Source organism: Mus musculus, chromosome X (assembly GCF_000001635.26).
Source record: "Mus musculus strain C57BL/6J chromosome X, GRCm38.p6 C57BL/6J".
In the NCBI taxonomy this organism is placed as follows: domain Eukaryota; kingdom Metazoa; phylum Chordata; class Mammalia; order Rodentia; family Muridae; genus Mus; species Mus musculus.
This window is the reverse complement of record NC_000086.7, coordinates 4183375-4208657: the sequence shown is the minus strand read 5'-3', so window position 1 is coordinate 4208657 and position 25283 is coordinate 4183375. Positions and strand designations below refer to the sequence as shown.

Below are 25283 nucleotides of genomic sequence, written 5' to 3'. Positions count from 1 at the left end.
ATATTCTCTAATCCTTCCTTTTGGCGATTCTCCTCAGGGCTCGAGTCTCATACTACCTTTCTAACTTCCATCCCCACAGTAACTTTCTACCTCCAGTGCCCTCCCTCCCTTCCACTGTCTGAACATTCATGTTCCATTACTCTTCCCACTACCACTCTGATATAAAAGCATTACATAATTTTTTTTGCAAGATGGAGATGCACTTATTTCTCTTTCCTGTTGACTTGTAAGGCAGATTCTCTGTTAATGCTCACTTTTATTATTAAGGGGCAAGGAGAACAAAAGCAAACTGTCCACGCCTGAGAAAACAGATGGTAGGTGAATCAGGGAAGCAGCTACTAGGAAGGAAAGGCAGGAAGACAGAAAGGAGTTGAAAGGCTTTGTTACAACTCAGCTGAGATCACATCCATCTTCAGGAAAATCTCAACAGAACTCAATGTTCTGTCGGGGACTGATGGTGATTTTCTCTTTGTGTATTGCATTCATTACTTTTTCTACTCTTGGAACTAGGTATCCGGCAAGAAGCAACTAGTGGGAGGAAGGATGGATTTTCTTTCATAAGTCAAAGATAAGTGTGGTGGACAAGGGTAAGCATAGTGGCACAAGGTAAAGTAGTTGGTGATATTATGCTCAGCAGCCAAGAATGAGAGAACAAATTGGAGTCGAAGCTATTAAAAAAAAAACAAAACAAAACCTGAAAGCCCATGCTGGCCAAATGGCACAGCAGATAAAGTTGTTTTCCACTAAGCCTATGAACCTGAGTTCAATCCTAGGGACCCACAAGTGTCCTTCCCACACACCAACAAATAAATGCAATAAAAGAAAGGAAAATAAACAAAGCCAGAGGCATGCATGGCAATAACCACTTCCTACAGCACCGTCTCTCAAAGGTTCTGCAACCTTCTGAAACTCAATGTTCAGAAGCCACCAGCTGGGGAGTGTTTCAGAAGCTAAGCAAAACCAACAGACACTGCTAGAAAGCTAAGGAACTTTTGGTGTTAAAGATGAAATGTTCTCTTCTGGTATTAATTCTCATAATAGCTTGCCCACTTGTGACTAAAATATTTAGAGCAGCAACATTAATCTTAGTCCACTGTCTGAATGATTGACGGGCACATACCAGGGATTTGCAATTGCATCCCTTGGTCTCTACAGCAGCTTTTCACATCATGACTGTTCAAGTATGTAAAACCTCATCACTTCTCCCTCAGTTTATCCTCATCACTAGCTACTAAAGCTTGAAATATTGTAGTCTAACCTTTTTTATCTTCTCATTCTGGGGCCAACTCTAAGTAACACAGGACACTTCTTTTCTACCTAACTTCCTAATTTAGTCAAAATGATATTTTCTCAGGAGTCGACTATGAAGTTGAGTTGTTTTTTTTCTTGCCCAATACCTGTTCTTTCCTTAGAATTTCTGCAGAGCAAGAGCTACCTTCCTTCCTTCCTTCCTTCCTTCCTTCCTTCCTTCCTTCCTTCCTTCCTTCCTTCCTACTTATGTTCCTTCCTTTCTTTTTGTGACCAATTTCAAGCCAGCCTAGTGCTCCCTGCTAAAACACTAATTCACAACATAACAACTAAAATGGTGCTTAGGTGGAGTACAGCCCAGTTGCTTGTCTGTAGAAGATAGAATAGCATGTGAAAGGATTTATTCTTAAAGGATTGTGGGAAGAAAAGTTGGTGGAATTCACAGGTTTTTATATTTCTTCACTCAGTTTAGGGATGAAAGCTAAGTCATTTTCTTCCTTTCTGGAAAAGCACTATTTAAATGGCATTCGTCTTTGTCATATACCCTCTAAATATCAGGGAACATTGGAGGCTCTTCTTTTCTATTTTTTGGTGTCCACCCTATTATCAGTTTTCCATTGCATGTTCATTGAGATTAGCCAGCTCTTTTCTTCCTGATGCTTCCCTCTGAGTATGAAATAATGCAAGGTAGTATGTTTGTTTGCTTGCTTGTATGTCACTGTCAGGACAAGTTTAATGTGTCCTATGCCCTATGTTTGCACGTTTATAGAATTTAACGTGTTGAGAGGAGGAGAAATGTAAGCACACCTTTACCCTCATGAAGGAGATGCACCTAGTGTGTGTGTATGTGTGTGTGTGTGTGTGTGTGTGTGTGTGTGTGTGACAGAGAGAGAGAGAGACAGAGAGAGAGAGAGAGTGTGTGTGTCTCTGACTCTGTGTCTGTGTCTCTGTCAGTGTTATTGTCTATTATATGTCTGTGACTATGTCTGTGTCTGGGTTACAGGCAGGGTTTCTCTGTGTAGCCCAGGCTGTCCTGGAACTTAGTCTGTAGGTCAAACTCAGTGAGATTTGCCTGACTCTGCCTCTGCCTCCGCCTCTACCTCCATCTCTGCCTCTACCTCCTCTGAGTACTAGGTTTAAAGGCATGCACTACCAAAACCGAGCTCCAAGGAAGTTTTTATAAAGGAAAATATTTAATTGCGACTGACTCACAGATTCAGCAGTTTAATTAATTATTCTCATGGTGGGAAGCATGGCTGTGTGCAGGCAGGTGTGAATTTGGAGAAGGAGCTGGAAAATCTTGATCCACAGGCAGCAGAAGAAGATTGTGTGCCACACCTGACATAGCTATGGTATAGGAGACATTAAAGATTGTCCTGACAGTGACATACTTCCTTCAACAAGGCCACTCCTACTCCAACATACTTTCTCATAGTAACAGTCCTTAACGACCAAGTATTCAATCAGATGAGACTATTGGGGCTATTCCTGTAGAGATGAACCTTTCTCCTTTGTTCTGACAGTAACATCTCTTGAAACTGAATTATTTCTGAATAAGTGCCTAGACCAGAAGCTTTGGCATGATCACCAAATAGCTCATAACTTAACTATCCATTTATTGTATTCTAAGCCAAACCAAGTGTTTGGTTACCTCTCCTCATTTTCATAGGAATGTTTTCTTCAGTGATTGTGACAAATCTTTCAGTCCTGACAATTTTCCAGAATCTTAGCTCTCCCATCCAGATGTCACACCTTCCAATCATGCCTCACCTCATTGACCATAGGCATTTTATTGATAGGTACTGCTTCCACATAATACATAAGAGATTCTATCTATTTGATCCTATTCAAATCAACACAAAAGTATACTTATTTTTGTATTTCACACTTTGCTATGTAATATCTATTCATAATGTACAAACGTTTAAATCCTGGATAGGATCTTATTACCATCACCAGGATTATTGATTCTGATTGCAAATCTCTACCAGATGGTATCTAAGGGAGTGCAAATCGTCAAGTAGGGGAGATAGAGTTGATAGAAAAATCATCAAAGATGATTTTTTTTTCAGAAGTCTGCTTCCAAAGGCATGGGAATGAAGGGAGATCAAATAAAAATACACATGCACTGTTTCTGTGGTAATACTTGATACAGTGTTGAAATCAGGAGCTCATACTGAGATGGTGCAGCATAAAATACATTATCTACAGCCTAGCCAAATCTGAAGTCTTCCTTACTATGGATGGGCGGTCTGATATACATGGGAGACCTGGTAAGCCTAGGAGAAGTACAAAATTAGAAGGCATGGTAAGTCAGAGAAAAAGGCTGGAAAACAAATTTTCCAAGAAATCAGTCTGAAGAAACTAGCTGGAATAGCCATTCTAATATTGAATAAAATCGATTTCCAACCCAAAGTTATCGAAAAAGACAAGGAGTGGCACTTCATATTCATCAAAGAAGACTTAATTCCAATTCTCCTCATAGTATTTCACAAAAATGAAACAAAAGGTATTCTAACCCATTCATTATATGAAGCCTCAATTACTCTGATAACTAGACCCAACAAAGAAAGTGAACGTCAGACCAATTTCCCTTATGAATATCAATGCAAAAATACTCCATAAAATCGTTGCAAACCAAATCCAAGAACACATCGGTATGGTGGATGATCATCCATCATGATCAGGTACTCTTCATCTAAGGGATGCAGTGATGGTATAATATATGAATATCCATCAGCATAATCCACTATATAAACAAACTCAAAGACAAAAATCACATGATCCTTTTGTTAGATGCTGACAAACCATTTGACAAAATCCAACACCCCTTCATGATTAATGTCTTTGAAAGATCAGGAATTCAAGGCCCATACCTGAACATAATAAAAGCAATATACAGCAATCCAGTACCCAACATTAAACTAAATGGAGAGAAACTTGACGCAATCCCACTAAAATCAGGAATGAGGCAAGGCTGCCCACTTTCTTCCTACCTATTCAATATAGTACTTGAAGTCCTAGCCAGAGCAATTAGACAACAAAGGAGATAAAGGGGATACAAATTGGAAAGGAAGAAGTCAAAATTTCACTATTTGTAAATGATATGATAGTATACATAAGTGGCCCTAAAAATTCCACCAGACAACTTCTAAACCTGATAAACAGTTTCAGTGCAGTAGCTGGATATAAAATTAACGCAAAAATCAGTGGTCTTTCTCTACACAAAGGATAAACAGGCTGAGAAAGAAATTAGGGAAACAATACCCTTCATAATAGTCACAAATAATATCAAATACCGTAGTGTGACTCTAACTAAGGAAGTAAAAGATCTCTATGATAAGATCTTCAGGTCTCTGAAGAAAGAAATCAAAGAAGATCTCAGAAGATGTAATGATCGCCCATACTCATGGATTGACAGGATTAATACAGTAAAAATGACTATCTTGCTGAAGGCAATCTAATGATTCAATGCAATCCCCATCAAAATTCCAACTCAATTCTTCATTAAGTTAGAAAGTGCAATTTGCAAATTCATCTGGAATAACAAAAAAAAAAAAAAAACCTAGGATAACAAAAAGTATTCTCAACAATAAAAGAACCTCTGGTGGAATCACTATGCCTGACCTCAAGCTGTATTTCAGAGCAATTGTGATAAAAACTACATGGTACTGGTACAGCAAAAGCCGGGTAGATCAATGGAATAGAATAGAAGACCCAGAAATGAATCCACACACCTATGGTCACTTGAGTATTGACAAGGGAGCTAAGACCATCCAGTGGGAAAAAAGTCAGCATTTTGAACAAATGGTGTTGGCACATCTGGAGGTTATAATGTAGAAGAATGAGAATTGACCCATTCTTATCTCCTTGTACAAACCTCAAATCTAAGTGGATCAAGGAATTCCCCATAAAAGCAGAGACTCTGAAACTTATAGAGGAGAAAGTGGGGAAAAGCCTTAAAGATACGGATGGGAACAGAGGAAAAAATTCCTGAACAGAACAGCCATGCTTTTTTTCTGTAAGATCAATAATTGACAAGTGGGACCTCATAAAATTGCAAAGCTTCTGTAAGAAAAAGACACTGTCAAAAAAGATACCAACAGATTGGGAAAGGGTCTCTACCAATCCTAAATCTGATAGGTGACTAATATCCAATATATACAAAAAACTCAAGAATCTGGACTCCAGAAAATCAAATAACCCCATTAAAAATGGGGTACAGAGATAAACAAAGAATTCTCAACTGAGGAATACTGAATGGCTGAGAAAAACATGAAAAAATGTTCAACATCCTTAATCATCAGGGAAATGCAAATCAAAACAACCCTGAGATTCCACCTCACACCAGTCAGAATGGCTAATATCAAAAATTCAGGTGACAGCAAATGCTGTCAAGGATGTGGAGAAAGAGGAACACTCCTCCATTGCTGGTGGGATTGCAAGCTTTTACAACTACTCTGGAAATCAGTGTGGCTGTTCCTCAGAAAACTGGACATAGTACTACAAGCAGATCCAGCAATACCTCTCCTGGGCATACACCTAGAAGATATTCCTACTTGTAACAAGAACACATGCTCCACTATGTTTCATAGCAGCCTTATTTATAATAGCCAGAAGCTGGAAAGAACCCAGATATCACTCAACATAGGATTGGAGACAGAGAATGTGGTACATTTACACAATGGAGTAATACTCAGCAATTAAAAACAATGAATTTATCAAATTCCTAGGCAAATAGATGGATCTTGAGGATATCATCTTGAATGAGGTAACCGAATCAAAAATGAACACACATGATATGCACTCACTGATAAGTGGATATTAGCCCAGAAACTTCAAATATCCAAAATACAATTTGTAAAAAACATAAATTCGAGAAGAAAGAAGACCAAAGTGTGGATACTTGGTTCCTTCTTAGAATGGCGAACAAATTACCCATTGAATGAGTTATAAAGATGGAGATTGTAGCTGAGACGGAAGGAAGGAACATCCAGTGACTGCCTTACCCAGGGATCCATCCCATATACAACCACCAAACCGAGACACTATTGCATATGCCAGCAAGATTTAGCTGACAAGATCTGAATATAGCTGTCTTCTGTGAGGCTCTAGCCAGTGCCTGGCAAATACAGTAGTGGATGCTCACTGTCATCCATCGGACGGAGCACAATGTCCCCAATGAAGGAGCCAGAGAAAGTATCCAAGGAGCTGAAGGGGACTGAAGCCCCATAGAAAGGACATCAATATGAACTAACAATTACCCTTAGAGCTCCTTGGAACTATATCACCATTCAAAGAAAACACATGGTGGAACTTGTAGCTCTATCTATATTTGTAACAGAAGATGGCCTAGTCTGTCATCAATGGTAGAAGAAGCCCTTGATCCTGTGAAGGCTCTACACCCCTATATAGGAGAATGCCAGGACCAGGAATGAGAGTGTTTGGTTTGGGGAGCGGGGGGAGGTGGGAGGGGATAGTGGATTTTTGGAGGGGAAACTAGGAAAGGGGATAACATTTGAAATGTAATATATATATATATATATATATATATATATATATATATATATATATATATATATATATATAATAGAAAATACAAACTTCATTATCCTAAAGGAACAAAAATGTGATTTATATTTAAATTATATAAAAAATAAAGAGCAATACAATTGCAAAAAAAGAAAGCATGGTAAGTTTTAGTTGACTGGCTCTCATGGACAGACCTAGTAATCATGGGAAACATAAACCAAGGAATACCTGGAAAGCATGGGAAATCTTTTAAGTATGAGAGTTTCTATAATATGGAAGACCTGGTAATCCTATTAAGCCAGAAAGCCTGGTGTTCATGGGCAGTCCCAAGACGCATGGCTGTCCTAGAACCCAAGGACACTGAAAAGCATGGAAGGATTAGAAAGTATGGAACGTCTGAAAAAAACTTCTTTGGCCTGTCATACCTGGGAGGCCTGGAAATCTTAGGTGGTCTGGTAAGCATGAGCAGCCTATAAGCATTGGGAAGCCTGGGATGTATGAGATTCCCCGAACCCATGGAAGACCTGAGAATTATGGAAGGACTGGTAAGGATGGCAAGTCTTATAAACATGGCAGGCCCGGTAAGCCTGAGAGGCCTGGAAATGTCAGCAGGCTTGATAAGGATGAGCAACCTCCAATGTGGGGAGGTCTAGTAAGCATGGGAGTCTTAGAAGCCTAGGAAGACCTGGAAAGCATGGGAGGCCTATTAAGGATGGGAGGTCTGATAACCATTGGAAACCGGGTATTCTTGAGAGGCTTGGGAATCTTAGGAGTCCTGGAATTCTTGAGTATCCTGGCAGCAATTGGAAGACCTAGGGACCATGGGAGTCCTACTTGGCCTGTTAGGCCAGATGTACATGGGAATGCTGGGTAATATGAGTATCTCAGTACACATAGAAGGTCTCAATAATGATTAGAGTTTTATAAAGCACAGAAGCCAAATGAAGTCTAATATAAATGTGAGGTCTGGTACACAAATGAGGTCTAGTAACTTAGGGAGACCTAGAGAATGTGGAAGGCCTTGTGACCAAGCAGGTTATGGCTCCCTGGAATACCTGTTAATTTTGGGTGACCTCGGATGCATGGGCGTTCTGAGAAAAACTTGCGGCTTGCTAAGCCCTGGAACCTGGAAAGCTTAGGAGGTGTGATAAGCATTAGAAGCCTGGTGAATAAGGACAGGGTTACTAAGCCTGGGGATGCTAGAATCCAAAAATGATGGGGAAAGCCCTGGAGGTCTAGAAGGATTGGGAGGTGTGAAAATACATCAGAGGAGTGTTAAGCTTGTGAGGCCTGGAAAAGGACTGCCAAGGATGAGATGGATCCAAGCATGGGGAAGCCTAGTAAGCAGGAGAGTCCTAGAACCTAGAGAAGACCTGGAAACATAGGAGACCTAGTACAAATAGGGTATCTGATGGACACAAAAGGTCTGGTTAGCTTGAGATTCTTGAAAAAGTTAGGAGGCTCAGTGAGCAAGAGAAGCTTAGTCAGAATTAGGAGGCCTAGTAAACACAGAAACGCTAGAACTCATGGAAGATAGGGAAAGCATGGGAGGTCTAGAACTATTTGGCAAAGTTGAATGCCACGGAGGCCTGGGAAGCTTAGGAGGCATGGACAGCATGATTAGCTGAGAAAGAACGGGATGTACTACTAACTATGGAAGACCTAGTAACAAAGAAAGACCTGAAAATCTTGGAAGGACTAGTAAGGATGTGAGTTATGTAAATGTGAGAGGCCTGGTAAGCAAGCATAAAATGCACAGGAAGCATTGGAGATCCAGTAACTAATAGAGTCTTGGATGGCAGGTTAGGCCAGGTGTACAGGGGAAGCCTGGTTAGTATGAGCAGCTTAGTATACATGGAAGCTCTCAAAACCATGAAAAACCTAGAAACCACTTGAGGCCTAGTAGCCAAGTGAGGCCTAGTAATCATGTGAGGCCTGGCAAGCAAGTGAGTGCCATTAACCAAGGGAGGCCTGGAGAGTATGGAAGGCTTTGTAATCAGGTGGATCCTAGTACCCTGGTGGCTGGGTGAGTTTGAGAGGGTTGGTAAACACTGGAGATGTGGTAAACGTTTCTAGCTTCCTTAGCCTGGAAGGACTGAAAGGCTTTTGCAGTACCTGGCATGCATGGGAGGCCCAGTAATGGTGGGTAACTGGAATATCCATATGAGCCATGGTGTACATGTGAGTACTAGTAGACATAGGTGAAGCCTAGTCAACTTAGGAGGCATCATGAGCACATGAGGCCTAGTAACCAAGAGAAATAAGGTAAAGACCTTGAAAGGACAACTCTCAGCTTCATCTAGAAAATAAAATGAAAACTCAGGATAGCTAAAATAATCCTGAATTAAAAAGGAACTGCTGGGGACTCCATTCCCAGTTCAAATTAGACTACAAAGCTATAGTAGTAAAATCATCATGGCATTGGCACAGAACGAGCCACATTGAACAAGGGAACTATTTATGGGACTTTCAAAGTTGGATACAGTGAATTTTGTACCATGCCATGGTTGTGAACCTATGAAGACCAAAGGTTGTTAGGTTATGGCTTAAAAGTGGTGTGTTCCTGTATCATGTTGACAAGAGGAAGAATTGTGACAGCATCTACAATCATGTGAGAGTCCAGGCTCTGGGAATGCCTGTTGGAGGTTATCTTGAGTGCATAAAGTGACTTGGGAAGACCTACCTATCCGGGGTCGCACTATTCCTTGACTCTAATCTTGAACTCTACACAACGGAGAAAGTTATTGATGTACTTGCATTAAGGTGATCTCTTTCTACTGTAGGTGTGATGTGACCAGTTTCTTCAACCTCCTGCCGCAGAAGCCTAGAGACTCAAAGTCTGAGATAATTGAAACTGTTGCCCCTAAGGTGATTTCATAAGGTCTTTTTAAAAACATAAAATCACTGCAACAGTAAAAGAAATTAAGGCAGAGAAATTGATCAGTATACTATGATACAGCTCATACCTTGATAGCAAATGATAGGTATCATGAAGGCCTATTTTCCATTTCCTATCTTGTTTATCCCTTTCAAAAATTGGATTCTTGGTATTTACCCTTACATCAATACATAAATATATTACATAAGTATATATAGTTCTATGTAAATATATTGCATATATAATTCCCTTGCTTATCCAAGATAGGGCATGAAATTTAAGTATAAGATAAATGTCTGTATGTGTGCATATATAGTTAGTTAGACATAGTCAGCAGTAAATGTTTTCCAAACCCAAACGACATTATTTAGTTATTTGAAAGCCCACACAGAGAGTAATCTCAAATATTCCCTTTTAACCAATGATTTACGTCTTATAATAATGACATAATGAATGCATTGGTTCACAACAGTTTCAACAATGGCATGATTTTATTTTGTCTCAATTTTAGCTAGGGCCAAATCTACTTAACAAGTTGACTGAGATGTTTTACCTTGCAAATATAGTCTCTTCTTTCCATTCCAAGCTTGGATCTCGATGGTAAATTTAAATCAGAAGATTAGGTTTATTTGATTTGACAAATACTTTGTTGGAAGTAAAGGTTTTCTTCAGAAATACATGGAAATAAGGTGATGGAGGGAAGCAATCACTTCTGGTGGTACTAGACTCCAAAGAATATTGAATTTGTTTTGGGTCTTCCTCACTGTAGTCATTACACAGCCTTCATATTAAATGAGCCATTCAATACTTGTAAAATGCTTACAGTCTAATAATTGATAAGATTACTTGTTTTCTGCATTTCCTAGGTTTACAAAAAGGAAATTGCAGAATATACACATAGGGAAGGTTAGTGCATCACTATCCAATTTCATTACAATTTGCTCCTCGTTATATTCAAAGGTGAGGATTTTATAACCTGTTGTCTTTCTGAAAGTTACTCTTTTGTTGGAATCAAAACACACCAAAGTTATTCTGAATATGACATTTCGGATATGGTTGTGGCAAGCAGAACCATCACACCTCTGACACCGTTGCCTTAAAATTACACACTGCCTGGTAAAGGTCACACGTAAAGGAAAGCCAAGTCGTCCAACTGACCACTTCCAAGTATATCTTCCATCTTTGGGGATCATTGTACCACACCTCATGGTGCATTCTTCAAGTTCTTGTTCATTGATAACTTGTGGTCCAATTACCCCATATTCTTGTGTTCGCAGCAAAGTCAACCACTGTTGTTTGTAAATGGGTGACAACCATGCCATAGGTATTAGTCGATCTTGTTCAAGAATAGTTGTGGAAGTCAAGTCACAGATGATGTGCTGAAATCTCAGCTTTTTAAACACGGGTTGAAATATTAGTCCTTCTTCACTTTCAAGAAAACTGATGTTATCAACATATGCCATGTGGGTGGAAAGCCAGTTGTTTGCGTGTTGTAAAAGCTGTTTCATGGTTCCGTTCCAGCATGGATTAAGATAAAGGAACATCCATATTTTTAGTGTGGTATATACATCAATCTCCTTTTGCATGACTAGTAAGTCAGAAGACAGTGCTAGAAGATACATCAACTTCAAATCTACTTTCTTGTAAAGTGCCACACTTGGATGTACCATCAAATTGCAAAGAAGCCATTCAAAGCATCTCGTCTTTACAGCTTTTAATCTATAGGTTTCTGCTGCCAAATAATAGGAGCACACAGTGTTCCTGTTGATAGTTTCTTTCATGATTCCTTCACACTGCTGAATTACTCGATCCACCCGAAGCAGGCATGCTGCTGCCAAAACTTGAGGAACTTCCAGAGGTGTTATTGACAAATCCGCATCCGTGTACAAAGCACCAAACACAAAATGCAGAGATCGGGTATCAATATCCTCATTCTTAATGATCAGATTTATAACACCTTGGTGTGATTCTCTCCAAGTACCTTTGAGAATGTTAGCAAAGTAGCCTGACTGACATAAAAATACTTTGTGTAAACACCATGTTCTTCCCAGAGCACGGATTTTAATGTCGCTATCATGCCCGTCCAAAAATAAGTTTTGATAAGCATCATTAGATGAGATCTTAACCCTTTTCCAGTAGATGTAGTTGAGAACTTGATGTGGATACATTCCCTGGTTTTGAGGTCCATGAACATTAGAACTTGTTGCCAACTCCTCCAAACTGTTTCTTTTTCGCTTGCGACTGCCAGGAATGTAGCTGGCTCCGGCTATGGCTTCTGGCTGTGGCTCTAACAGACTGGAATCCCTGCATCTCAAGACCCTGCTGACTAAAAGCCCCATTGATGAAAATTCCTAGAACAAGCTCTCGCAGAGGCTTCTTGGTTGAGGCATTGCTGTAGTCTGCCAGTCCTGCCTAGACTTCTCTGGGTTTCTCTACTACAGATTCTGATGTCACAGAGAAGGCAGGGCATTCTTCATTGTCCACATGTGTGTTGCCTGAGCACAGGCCCCGCCTCCTGATAGCAACCCCTCCCTCTCCCTCTTCCTTCCCCTTCCTCCCTTGCACATTTGCCCCACCATCCTCCCATCTCCCTTCCTCCCTCCCTTCCATTATTCCTAAATTCCTTCTTCCTTTCCTTTTCCCATTCTGCTCCTCCTTTCCCCTCACCTCTCCCTTCTCCCACTATTTCTAAATGGGCCACACTATTTTGCTGAAGATGACCTCCATCAAACTGGAGAACCTAGTTCACCTTGTTTTTCAACCTTGCCATCTGAATTTTCTTTTCCTTAAAGAGAACAACCAGGCCAAATTCATCCTGATGTGTGTTTAAGATTGTACATATTCCAACCCTTGACCCTTGACTATGAGCACTCAAATGTCTGTAGTATTTGAGATAATCACTTTCTAACTGCTTTTGCCAATATAAACAGTAAACATTGTTATTGCTAATTTTATTGTTAGCCTCTTTTGATTAGGATTAATGAGAAGTATTTCATGCAAGTAGTTGTATGCCTATGTCAACAATTTCTGTGTATGCTTTGCCTATATATATATATATATTTCTAAAAGTTCCTTATAAATCTAGTTATTTGTTTAACTTGCATATGTATGCGTGTTTTATGGTTTTGTTTTACTGATTTGCATTTACATATTAACTTTATATGGACTCCTTACTGTTAATAAATTGCAATCTGTAAGAAGCCAAGTCAAATGTTTAAATATTTCTTTTTATTCCTCTGTGCTGGCAATCCATTCCCAGAGCCTGGCCAGCAAAGTCTATGGAGGCAGAGCAAGGTGAACCAATGCAAGACACTCCTCCAAGTGTCTGTGAGGTCATAGTTATATTCTTTCTTAACACCACATCTCCTCTCACAAGTCTGTCTTAACAAAACATCTTCTAACCTGTATCTCCCTCTGTAAAACATCCTCTCAATTGTGTCTACTTCAGCAAATCATCCTGTCACCCATGTGTTGGCCTCAGCCAAACCTTCTTTCATGTGCATCTTCAGTATCAAAGCATCCTTTCACCAGTGTCTGCCTTAGCAAAACATCATTTAACCTTTCTCTCCCAGAGAATCACCATATAATGTACCCGACTTTCCAAAGAAATCAGAAATCTTAAGTTCATAATAGTTTCAGGGGTAATAAAAAGTCACATTCCTTAATTTGTTTGCTTTTAGTCATGCCTAGATGATATCACAAGAATAATCTGTGAGAAGAGTGAAGGTTTCACCACAATAAATGTTACTAGGAAGTATGATCCTGACAGTGTCAGTATCAGTATTGGCTTGCAGTTGCAACATGAGCATTTTACCCCACTCAAGGGCCACCTCCTTTTGATAGATTATTATATTGATTCTTTTTTTCTCTAATAGATTCCCAGAAATGCTTAAGTTGTGAAAGTGTTTGTCCTCTCATAAGCCCATTACTTGTACAATCACTAATATGAATATTCAACCTATGAGGAAATTTTAAGTAGAGATAGGGTAGAAAAGCTGGTGGGATGAGGGGATAAACAAAGCTAAGGATATACTTGAAAATCCACATGGAAACTTACTGTTTATAATAAAATTGATAAAGTCTCAAAAGACACATATTTAGCTGGTAGATGGCCTGTATGTCTACATAGTACTGCTGCTGAAAATCAAGCGAAAAAAAAAAATCCCAATGCCAGGTATGTTCAGGAAGTTCTCAGAAATCTTGAAAATAATACAGGTTCTTCACACTCTTTCTGTTTGCCTACCATGAATATATGATAAGACCCTGCTACAAAAGACAAACCACATCGAGGTTGTAAAATATAGAGAAATTGAGCTGGCATGTAACTGAAAACTTCCTTCCATCTAGTTAGATTTCATAGTTCTGGATTGTGCTATTCAGGATGCTGGCAGAGTAATGGCATCAACAGAGTTACCCAGATATGAACCTTATGATGTACAATACCAATCTACCAAGAAAGATGTGTCCAGCTACACAATAGTGACATCACTGTTATAGGGATAGCCAGTGTATCTGTGATTAGATTTGAGGCCAGTTCCACAGGAGGATAGAAAATGCCTTTGGCCCTAGGGGAGAATTTATTACTGTTGTTTATGTAAAGTCTCAAGGTGTCAAGCTCCCTTCTAAGTATCTATGTTTATATCTAGGGGAAATTCTACTTCAAGATTCATTCAGAGAACCCCTTTTCGCAATAAACTACAGTGAGGAATAATATGCATAACTGCTCAAACCACGATAGTAAGAGATGGCTGAATGGTATTACTATCTTGTTTAGGCATGAACCCTCATGGATCTTCAGAGGAAAAAAAAGGAGCAGAAAATATATAAAAACTGGACCATAAAGAGGAGGGCTATGGAATCTGTTTTCTTCACTACAGGACCACCTGTGCAGTCACGACTTCCCAACACCTGTGAGTATATGTAAAGTCTACCCATGACTAAAACCTCCCCACAGTAAATAATGGGCCAGGAAATGACCATTTCAACTTTTCCCTCCTTTGGTGAAATATTGGTGGGTTCTGAGGGAGAGAGAATCCTTATCTTCCATACATCCAGTGATCCAGATCCAGTGTCCTGCATCTGGCCTCCAAGAAAGAGTTTTGAGCTCATGGTCATACTGATAATCCTAGTTAAACTCTAGGATTCTCAAACACAAACAAACAAAACCAATGTCTGAAACAGAACTAGGGGGATTAAAAGGTTTGTAGAAGTGGGCAGGAGTCGAGAAAGGTTAGGGAGATTATAGAAATCTGAATATCATTTATAAATGTACAGAATGTCAGTGTCACACTTCATGATGGAATTAAATGTTGTTTTGTGGTTGCCACAGGATTCCATTACCCAAGAAGGAAGGCTAAACAAAAGCCTAAGGGCAGCAGAACTGCTTATTGACAATAGTGATGACCTGGATGCTTATAGCTCTTGTCTGCTGAGGAAGAGAACGCATCAGTGGCCATCTCTTGCTGGAAGTCTAAGGCAACATAGCACAGCTTCTCTCTGATATTAGGCATGATTTCCCTCCCAGCTTTTTGGTGAACTATATCCACATGTGGTCATGAACTTCATGTGGTAGGCTGTCAGGTACAGGCCAGCTAGGTCCAGACACGGGATGGCACAAGGAGAGCAGAGATATGCACATTATCTCATAGATGTGCACATTCTGTGTGACCCCATCTCTGGGCTCCATCAAAATCGCAGTGGTATGACCAGAGGCCTAGAGGAACAGCACAGACTGGATGGCTACTTACATGGTTGTGATTTTATAAGTCTCAAAAATGATGTGGGTCATCTTTTCACAGTTGGCCTTAGGGCTCTAGGGGGAATGGTGAGCAGCACAGTGTTCCTTTGGAGGACCACATGCAGTTTGTTGTAGAATGTTTGGTGCCAGATCTTCTCCATATTGAACCAGTTTGTGACAATGTCATGACCAATGGGGGTACTTCAGGATCAGGATGCCTCTCTTGCAATGGGCCTCAGTATCCACAAAGGTGTCCTTCTGTCTCTTACCCATCGTGATGCCCTGGTGCCTAGGGCAACCCCATAATGGAGGGGTAGATGGCCCTGGAGCATCATAACCAGCAAACCAGGCATTTCCCAGACCAGAACCATTGTTAACAAGGAAGGCAGTTAAATCATCATCCAGGGAGAACTGGTGGTCAGTGTGAACCTTCAAGAGAGGAGCTGCTAGAAACCTGTGCTAGTGGGAGGAAACAGACTAGACAGTCTTTATCCATGTTCTCTTTAGGGGAATCTAGGTTGTTTCTGGTTTCTGGCTCTTGTGAACAGAGCAGCAGTGAGCACAGTTGAGGAAATATCTCTTGGGTAGGATGAAGTATCCTTTGGCTATGTGCCCAAGAGTGGCAAACCTCAATTTTGGGTAGATCTTTTCCCATTTTCCAGCGAAACTATCACACAGACTTTCATAGTACCTGTGTAAGTTTGACTCCCACCATCGATGAATGTGCCCCTTACTGTATCCCCAGGATGAGCTGTCCCTTGCGTTGTTGATCTTAGCCATTCTGACAGGTGTAAAATGAAATCTCAAAGTAGTTCTCATTTGCATTTCCCAGATGGCTAAGGATGCTGAACATTTATTTATGTGTTTCTCAACTATTTGAGTTTCCTCATTGGAGAATTCTATTTAGATCAACATCAAATTTTTAAGATGGATGATTTGTTTTTCTTGACATCTTCAGTTCTTTATATAGTTTGCATATTAGTCCTCTATCAGATGTGGAGTTGGTGAAAATATTTTCCAATTCTGTAAGCTGCCTTCTTGATGGAGCGATAGTGTCCTTTGCTTTACACAAGCCCTTTTGTTTCATGAGGTACCATTTATTAGTTTTTTTTTTTTAAGTCTCACTTCCTGGCCTAAAGGTGTTCTGCTTAGAAAGTCTTCCGTGCCAATGAGTTCAATGCTATTCACCACTTTCTCTTCTATCACACCAGTGTCTCTGGTTTTATGTTTAGGTCTTTGATTTTCTTGTGGGTTTCTTTTTTGGGGGGCAGGATGCTAAGTGGATCTATTTGCATTCCTGTGACCAGCACCATTTGCCAAAGTTGTCCTTTTTGCAGTGTGTATTTCTGACTTCTTTATCAAAAAGAAGGTGCCCATAATTGTAACGATTTCTCTATGTCTACAATTATGTTTCATGTTCAATAAATCTGTCTGGTTTTGTGTCAATATAATTTTGCTTTTATTATTCTAGATTCAAAAACAGAATCCATATGTCTTCAGCATGCAAGAAATACTTCCTCTGTATTATAACTTGAAAGCAGGGATAGTGATACTTCCAGCAGTTCTTTTGTTGTTTGGGATTGTTTTAGCTCTATTGGAATTTTGGTGCTTCCATTTGATGATGCAATTTGTCCTTCCAACATCTGTGAAAATTTTGTGTTGGAATTTTGATGGGAATTACACTGAATCTGTAGATTGCTTTGGCGGGATAGTAATTTTTAGTTTGCTATTTTTATTAATCCATGAATATAGCAGATCTTATCATATTCTGATACCTTCTTCAATTTCACTCTCACTGTCTTGAAAATGTTATCAACACATGTGGTATATATATAGAATAATCGTCTAATTCTTTTGATATTTCCAATTTGTTGGAGTCCAGGTTTTTCAAATATATTCTTATGGTTATCTGGATTTTCTCAGTGTCTGTTCGATTTATTTCATTTGGATGTACTCTTTGACTGTTAGTTATTTTGGATAAAGATTTGTTGATATTACTGATTTTCTAAATAAACTCTTAGTTTCATTGATTCTTTCTGTTGTGCTCTTTCTTAAACATAATTGATTTCAAACCTGATTTGATTATGTCTACCTTCTAATCTTTTGTTTGCTTTTTAACAAAATTTTTATTTGATATTTTTTCATTTATATTTCAAATGCTATCCAGAAAGTCCCCTATACCCTTGCTCTGTCCTGCTCTCCAACGCACCCACTCCAACTTCCTGGCCCTAGCATTCCCCTGTACTGGGGCATATAATCTTTGCAAGACCAATGACCTCTCCTCCCAATGATGGCCTACTAGGCCATCTTCTGCTACATATGCAGTTAGAGACACAAGCTCAGGGGGTACTGGTTAGTTCATATTGTGGTTCCTCCAATAGGGTTACAGACCCCTTCAGCTCCTTGGGTACTTTCTCTATCTCCTCCACTAAGGGCCCTGTGTTCCATCTAGTAGATAACTCTAAGCATCCACTTCTATATTTGCCAGGTACTGGCATAACCTCACCTATATCGGGGTCATGTCAGCAAAATCTTGCTGGCATACGCAAATAGTGTCTGTGTTTGGTAGCTGATTATGGTATAGATCCTCAGGTGGGGCAGACTCTGATGGTCCTTCCTTCCATGTCAGCAATAAACTTTATCTCTCTAACACCTTCCATGGGTATTTTGTTCCCCATTCTAAAGAGTGGCAAAGTATCCATACTTTGGTCTTCCTTCATCTTGAGTTTCATGTGTTTTGCAAATTATATATTGGGTATTCTAAGTTTCTGGGCTAATAAGAACTTATCAGTGAGTGCATATCATGTGAGTTCTTTTGTGATTGGGTTCTCTCACTCACGATGTTACCCTCCAGATCCATCCATTTGCCTAACAATTTTATAAATTCATTGTTCTTAATAGCTGAGTACTACTCCAGTGTGTAAATGTATCACATTTTCTGTATCCATTCCTCTGTGGAAGGACATCTGGGTTCTTTCCAGCTTCTGGCTATTACAAATAAATGAATATAGTGGAGCATGTGTTCTTATTGCCACTTGGAACATCTTCTGGGTATGTTCCCAGGAGAGGTATTGCTGGATCTTCTGATAGAACTATGCCCAATTGTCTGAGGAACTGCCACACTGATTTCCAGAGTGGTTGTACAAGTTTGCAGAAATGGAGGAGTGTTCCTCTTTCTCCACATCCTCGCCAGCATCTGCTATCAACTGAATTTTTGATCTTAGCCATTCTGATTTGTTTGAGGTTAAATCTCAGGGTTGTTTTGATTTGCATTTCCCTGATGATTAAGGATGTTGTACTTTTTTCAGGTGATTCTCAGTGATTTGGTATTCTTCCGTTGAGAATTCGTTGTTTAGGTATGTGCCACATTTTTACTGGGGTTATTTGATTTCTCTGGAGTTCCACTGCTTGAGTTCCTTGTATATATTGGATATGAGACCCTATCCCAGATTTAGGATTGGTAAAGATGCTTTCCCAATCTGTTAGAGGCCTTTTTGTCTTCTTGGTAGTATATTTTTTTCTTATAGAAGCTTTGAAATTTTATGAGGTCCCATTTGGGGATTCTCGATTTTTTCTTTTCTTCTTTTTTTTTTTTTTGGATATTTTCTCCATTTACATTTCAAATGCTATCCCAAAAGTTCCCTATACCCACCCCCGCCCTGCTCTCCTACACACTCACTCCCACTTCTTGACCCTGGCTTTCCCCTGTACTAGAGCATATAAAGTTTGCTAAACCAAGTGTCCTCTCTTCCCAATTATGGCCAACTAGGCCATATTCTGCTACATATACAGCTAGAGACAGGAGTTCTGGGGGTACTGATTAGTTCATATTGTTGTTCTACCTATAGGCTTGCAGACCCCTTCAGCTCTTGGGTATGTTCTCTAGTTCGTATATTGGGGGCCCTGTGTTCCATCCTATAGGTGACTGTGAGCATCCACTTCTGTATTTGCCAGGCACTGGCAAAGCCTCACAGGAGACAGTTATATCAGAGTCCTTTCAGCAAAATCTTGCTGGCATATGCAATAGTGTCTTCATTTTGTGGCTGATTATTGGATGGACCCCCAGGTGGGGCAGTCTCTGGATGGTCAATCCTTTCATTTTAGCTCTAAACGTTGTCTCTGCAATTCCTTCAATGGATACTTTACTCTCTATTCTAGGGAGGAATGAAATATCCATGAATTGTTCTTCCTTCTTGATTTTCTTCTGTTTCGGAAGTTGTATCTTGGTTATTCTAGGTTTCTGGGATAATATCCACTTACCAGTGAGTGCATGTAAAGTAACTTCTTTTGTGATTGGGTTGCCTCACTGAGGATGATATCCTCCAGATACATCCAGTTGCCCAAGAATTTCATAAATTCATTGTTTTTAATAGCTGAGTAGTACTCAAATAACCCCATTAAAAAATGGGGCTCAGAACTGAACAAAGAATTCTCACCTGAGGAATACCGAATGGCAGAGAAGCCATTTCAGTTGTTTCATTTAAACAGTTGTGGCAGCACCAATTGTTGAAATTGCTGTCTTTCTTCCACTGGATGGTTTTAGCTCCCTTGTCGAAGATCAAGTGACCATAGGTGTGTGGGTTCATCTCTGGGTCTTCAATTCGATTCCATTGGTCTACTTGTCTGTCTCTATACCAGTACCATGCAGTTTTGTTCACAATTGCTCTGTAGTACATCTTTAGGTCTGGCATAGTGATTCCACCAGAGGTTCTTTTATTTTTGAGAAGAGTTTTTGTTATCCTAGGTTTTTTGTTATTCCAGATGAATCTGCCGATTGCCCTTTCTAATTCGTTGAAGAATTGAGTTGGAATTTTGATGGGGATGGCATTGAATCTGTAGATTGCTTTTGGCAAGATAGCTATTTTTATTATATTGATCCTGCCAATCCATGAGCATGGGAGATCTTTCCATCTTCTGAGATCTTGTTTAATTTCTTTCTTCAGAGACTTGAAGTTCTTGTCATACAGATCTTTCACTTCCTTAGTTAGAGTCACGCCTAGGTATTTTATATTATTTGTGGCTATTGAGAAGGGTGTTGTTTCCCTAATTTCTTTCTCAGCCTGTTTGTCCTTTGTGTAGAGAAAGGCCATTGACTTGTTTGAGTTAATTTTATATCCAGCTACTTCACTGAAGCTGTTTATCAGGCTTAGGAGTTCTCTGGTGGAATTTTTAGGGTCACGTATATATACAATCATGTCATCTACAAAAAGTGATAATTTGACTTCTTCCTTTCCAATTTGTATCCCCTTGATCTCCTTTTGTTGTCTAATTGCTCTGGCTAGGACTTCAAGTACAATGTTAAATAGGTAGGAAGAGAGTGGGCAGCCTTGTCTAGTCCCTGATTTTAGTGGGATTGCTTCAAGCTTCTCACCATTTACTTTGATGCTGGCTACTGTTTTGCTGTAGATTGCTTTTATCATGTTTAGGTATGGGCCTTGAATTCCTGATCTTTCCAAGACTTTTATCATGAATGGGTGTTGGATTTTGTCAAATGCTTTCTCAGCATCTAACGAGATGATCATGTGGTTTTTGTCTTTGAGTTTGTTTATATACTGGATTACATTGATGGATTTCTGTATATTGAACCATCCCTGCATCCCTGGGATGAAACCTACTTGGTCAGGATGGATGATTGTTTTGATGTGTTTTTGGATTCGGTTAGCAAAAACTTTATTGAGGATGTTTGCATCAATATTCATAAGGGATATTGGTCTGAAGTTCTCTATCTTTGTGGGTTCTTTTTGTGGTTTAGGTATCAGAGTAATTGTGGCTTCATAGAATGAGTTGGGTAGAGTACCTTCTGTTTCTATTTTGTGGAATAGTTTGTGAAGAACTGGGATTAGATCTTCTTTGAAGGTCTGATAGAACTCTGCACTAAACCCACCTGGTCCTGGGCTTTTTTTTTTTTTTTTTTTTGGTTGGGAGACTATTAATGACTGCTTCTATTTCTTTGGGGGATATCGGGCTGTTTAGATCATTAACCTGATCTTGATTCAACCTTGGTACCTGGTATCTGTCTAGAAACTTCTCCATTTCATCCAGGTTCTCCAGTTTTGTTGAGTATTGCCTTTTGTAGAAGGATCTGATGGTGTTTTGGATTTCTCCGGGATCTGTTGTTATGTCTCCCTTTTCATTTCTGATTTTGTTAATTAGAATGCTTTCCCTGTGCCCTCTAGTGAGTCTGGCTAAGGGTTTGTTTATCTTGTTGATTTTCTCAAAGAACCAGCTCCTCTTTTGGTTGATTCTCTGAATAGTTCTTCTTGTTTCCACTTGGTTGATTTCACCCCTGAGTTTGATTATTTCCTGCTGTCTACTCTTCTTGGGTGAATTTGATTTCTTTTGTTCTAGAGCTTTTAGGTGTGTTGTCAAGCTGCTAATGTATGCACTCTCTATTTTCATTTTGGAGGCACTCAGAGCTATGAGTTTTCCTCTTAGAAATGCTTTCATTGTGTCCCATAAGTTTGGGAATGTTGTGGCTTCATTTTCATTGAACTCTAAGAAGTCCTTAATTTCTTTCTTTATTCCTTCCTTGACCAAGGTATCATTGAGAAGAGTGTTGTTCAGTTTCCACGTGAATGTTGGCTTTCTATTATTTATTTTGTTATTGAAGATCAACCTTAGTGCATGGTGATCTGATAGGATGCATGGGACAATTTCAATATTTTTGTATCTGTTGAGGCCTGTTTTGTGACCTAGTATGTTGTCAATTTTGGAGAAGGTACCATGAGGTGCTGAGAAGAAGGTATATCCTTTTGTTTTAGGATAAAATGTTCTGTAGATATCTGTCAGATCCATTTGTTTAATAACTTCTGTTAGTTTCACTGTGTCCCTGTTTAGTTTCTGTTTCCATGATCTGTCCATTGGTGAAAGTGGTGTGTTGAAGTCTCCCACTATTATTGTGTGAGGTGCAATGTGTGCTTTGAGATTTACTAAAGTTTCTTTAATGAATGTGGCTGCCCTTGTATTTGGAGCATAGATATTCAGAATTGATAGTTCCACTTGGAGGATTTTAACTATGATGAGAATGAAGTGCCCCTCCTTGTCTTTTTTGATGACTTTGGGTTGGAAGTCAATCGTATCAGATATTAGGATGGCTATCCCAGCTTGTTTCTTCATACCATTTGCTTGAAAATTTTTTTCCAGCCTTTCATTCTGAGGTAGTGTCTACCTTTTTCTCTGAGATGAGTTTCCGGTAAGCAGCAAAATGTTGGGTCTTGTTTGTGTAGCCGGTTTGTTAGTCTATGTCTTTTTATTGGGGAGTTGAGACCATTGATATTAAGAGATATTAAGGAAAAGTGATTGTTGCTTCCTGATAATTTTGTTGTTAAAGTTGGCATTCTGTTCTTGTGGCTGTCTTCTTTTAGGTTTGTTGAGGGATTACCTTCTTGTATTTTCTAGGGCGTTGTTCCTGTTCTGGTATTGGTTTTTATCTGTTATTATCCTTTGAAGGGCTGGATTCGTGGAGAGATAATGTGTGAATTTGGTTTTGTCGTGGAACACTTTGGTTTCTCCATCTATGTTAATTGAGAGTTTGGCTGGGTATAGTAGCCTGGGCTGGAATTTGTGTTCTCTTAGTGTCTGTATAACATCTGTCCAGGCTCTTCTGGCTTTCATAGTCTCTGGTGAAAAATCTGGTGTAATTCTGATAGGCTTGCCTTTATATGTTACTTGACCTTTTTCCCTTACTGCTTTTAATATTCTATCTTTATTTAGTGCATTTGTTGTTCTGATTATTATGTGTCGGGAGGAATTTCTTTTCTGGTCCAGTCTATTTGGGGTTCTGTAGGCTTCTTGTATGTTCATGGGCATCTCTTTCTTTAGATTTGGGAAGTTTTCTTCAAAAATTTTGTTGAAGATATTTGCTGGTCCTTTGAATTGAAAATCTTCATTCTCATCCACTCCTATTATCCATAGGTTTGGTCTTCTTATTGTGTCCTGGATTTCCTGGATATTTTGAGTTAGGATCTTTTTGCATTTTCCATTTTCTTTGATTGTTGTGCCAATGTTCTCTATGGAATCTTCTGCACCTTAGATTCTCTTTTCCACCTCTTTTATTCTGTTGCTGAGGCTTGAATCTATGGTTCCAGTTTTCTTTCCTAGGTTTTCTATCTCCAGTGTTGCCTCTCTTTGATTTTTCTTTATTGTGTCTACTTCCCTTTATAGGTCTAGTATGGTTTTGTTCATTTCCATCACCTGTTTATATGTTTTTTCCTGTTTTTCTGTAAGGACTTCTACCTGTTTGATTTGTTTTCCTGTTTTTCTTTAAGGACTTGTAACTCTTTAGCAGTGTTCTCCTGTATTACTTTAAGTGAGTTATTAAAGTCCTTCTTGATGTCCTCTACCATCATCATGAGATATGCTTTTAAATCTGGGTCTAGGTTTTCGGGTGTGTTGGGGTGCCCTGGATTGGGTGAAGTGGGAGTGCTGGGTTCTGATGATGGTGAGTGGTCTTGGTTCCTGTTAGTAAGATTCCTACGTTTACCTTTCAAGATCTGGTAATCTCTGGAGTTAGTTGTTATAGTTGACTCTGTTTAGAGATTGTTCTTCTGGTGATTCTGTTACCGTCTATCAGCAGACCTGGGAGACAGATTCTCTCCTCTGAGTTTCAGTGCTCAGAGCACTCTCTGCTGGCAAGCTCTCTTACAGGGAAGGTGCACAGATATCTTGTGTTTTGACCTCTCCTGGCCGAAGAAGAAGGCCCAAAACAGGACCTTTCTCAGAAGCTGTGTTGCTTTGTCAGGTCCCAGAAGCTGTCAGATTCTGTGGTGCAGACTCTCACCTGTGCAGACTAAATTCCTAAGTTCAGCAGAGGCCTGGAACCAAGGTGGCGCCCGCTGCTCCTGAGGCTGAGGCCTTCCGAGCCAGGCAGACACCTGTCCTCTGGTCCGGACGGTGGCCGGCTGTCTGTGGCCCGCAAAGAGTGCTGACTCAGTGGCTCTGTGCCTCTGCCTGTCCCAGAAGCTGTCTGGGTCTGTGGCGCACCCTCTCACCTGTTCAGACTAATTTTTTAAGTTCGGCGGAGTCCGGGAACCAAGGTGGCGACCACTGCTCCTGAGGCTGAGGCCTTCAGAGCCAGGCAGACACCTGTCCTCTGGTCTGGATGGTGGCTGGCTCCTTATTTTCTTTTTCAATGACCTGTCGATTGGTGAGAGTAGACTGTTGAAGTCTCCCACTATTATTGCGTGAAGTTCAATGTGTGTTTTGAGCTTTAGTAAAATTTCTTTTATGGATGTGGGTGCCCTTGCATTTGGGGTATATATGCTCAGAATTGAGACTTTGTTTTTTGGTGGATTTTTTCCTTTGATGGATATGAATTCTTCCTCACTTTTTTCTACTATTTGTGGCTGAAATATTATTTTTTGGATGTTAGGATGTCTATGATGTAGGCCTGTGTACTGTAAGCTTTCCCTGAAGATCTTTGGCCTAAACAGGTCTGAGGGTTCAGGAGAAGGGGAGAGAATGCTACCAGGAAGGAGGAATTGTCTCTTCTGTTTCCACTAATGCAGCTGTATCCACCACTGCCGTCGCTTTTGTTGCTCCAAGATGCTCTATGCTGAGTAATCCCTGGCTGACCTGGTGGGAGGTTGACTAGCCTGGGAGAGGTGGCGGGGAGCTACTTGTGATATTTTGGGAGAGCAGGTCCTTTCCCTGGTGGTGGTCTTACAACTCTTATGACAGAGGCTCTCTGATAATGACAGTGTAATTCTCACTCCTTTATTTATTCTCAATAGGATTTTTATATACAGTCTTGTGGTGGTTCACAGTATGACAGTAGGTGTTTACTATTGGCTTGGTCTATGAGGTCGGGGATATCTCATCTACATGTGGGAAGGATTGGGGTGCTGTATCTATATGACTGAAAGCCACAAACCTCTCTAAAGCAAGAGT

The 25283-nt window shown here is 39.9% G+C and overlaps 1 protein-coding gene and 2 pseudogenes across 1 annotated transcript; 1 reads left to right on the top strand and 2 right to left on the bottom strand.

Annotated features, from left to right (window-relative positions):
- Nucleotides 1–25283, top strand: part of Gm14362 — a 222809-nt pseudogene that overhangs the window by 161770 nt on the left and 35756 nt on the right.
- Btbd35f28 (BTB domain containing 35, family member 28) lies at nt 10123–12082 on the bottom strand. The gene has a single exon (NM_001085543.1). It carries the CDS (start codon nt 11995–11997, stop codon nt 10501–10503), a length of 1497 nt encoding a protein of 498 aa, NP_001079012.1. The 5' UTR covers nt 11998–12082; the 3' UTR covers nt 10123–10500.
- On the bottom strand, nt 14933–15800 carry Gm14356 (predicted gene 14356; annotated as a pseudogene).

Coding starts and splice junctions, on each gene's coding strand:
- Btbd35f28 (NM_001085543.1), bottom strand. CDS start 11,997: ATGGGGCTTTTAGTCAGCAGGGTCTTGAGATGCAGGGATTCCAGTCTG.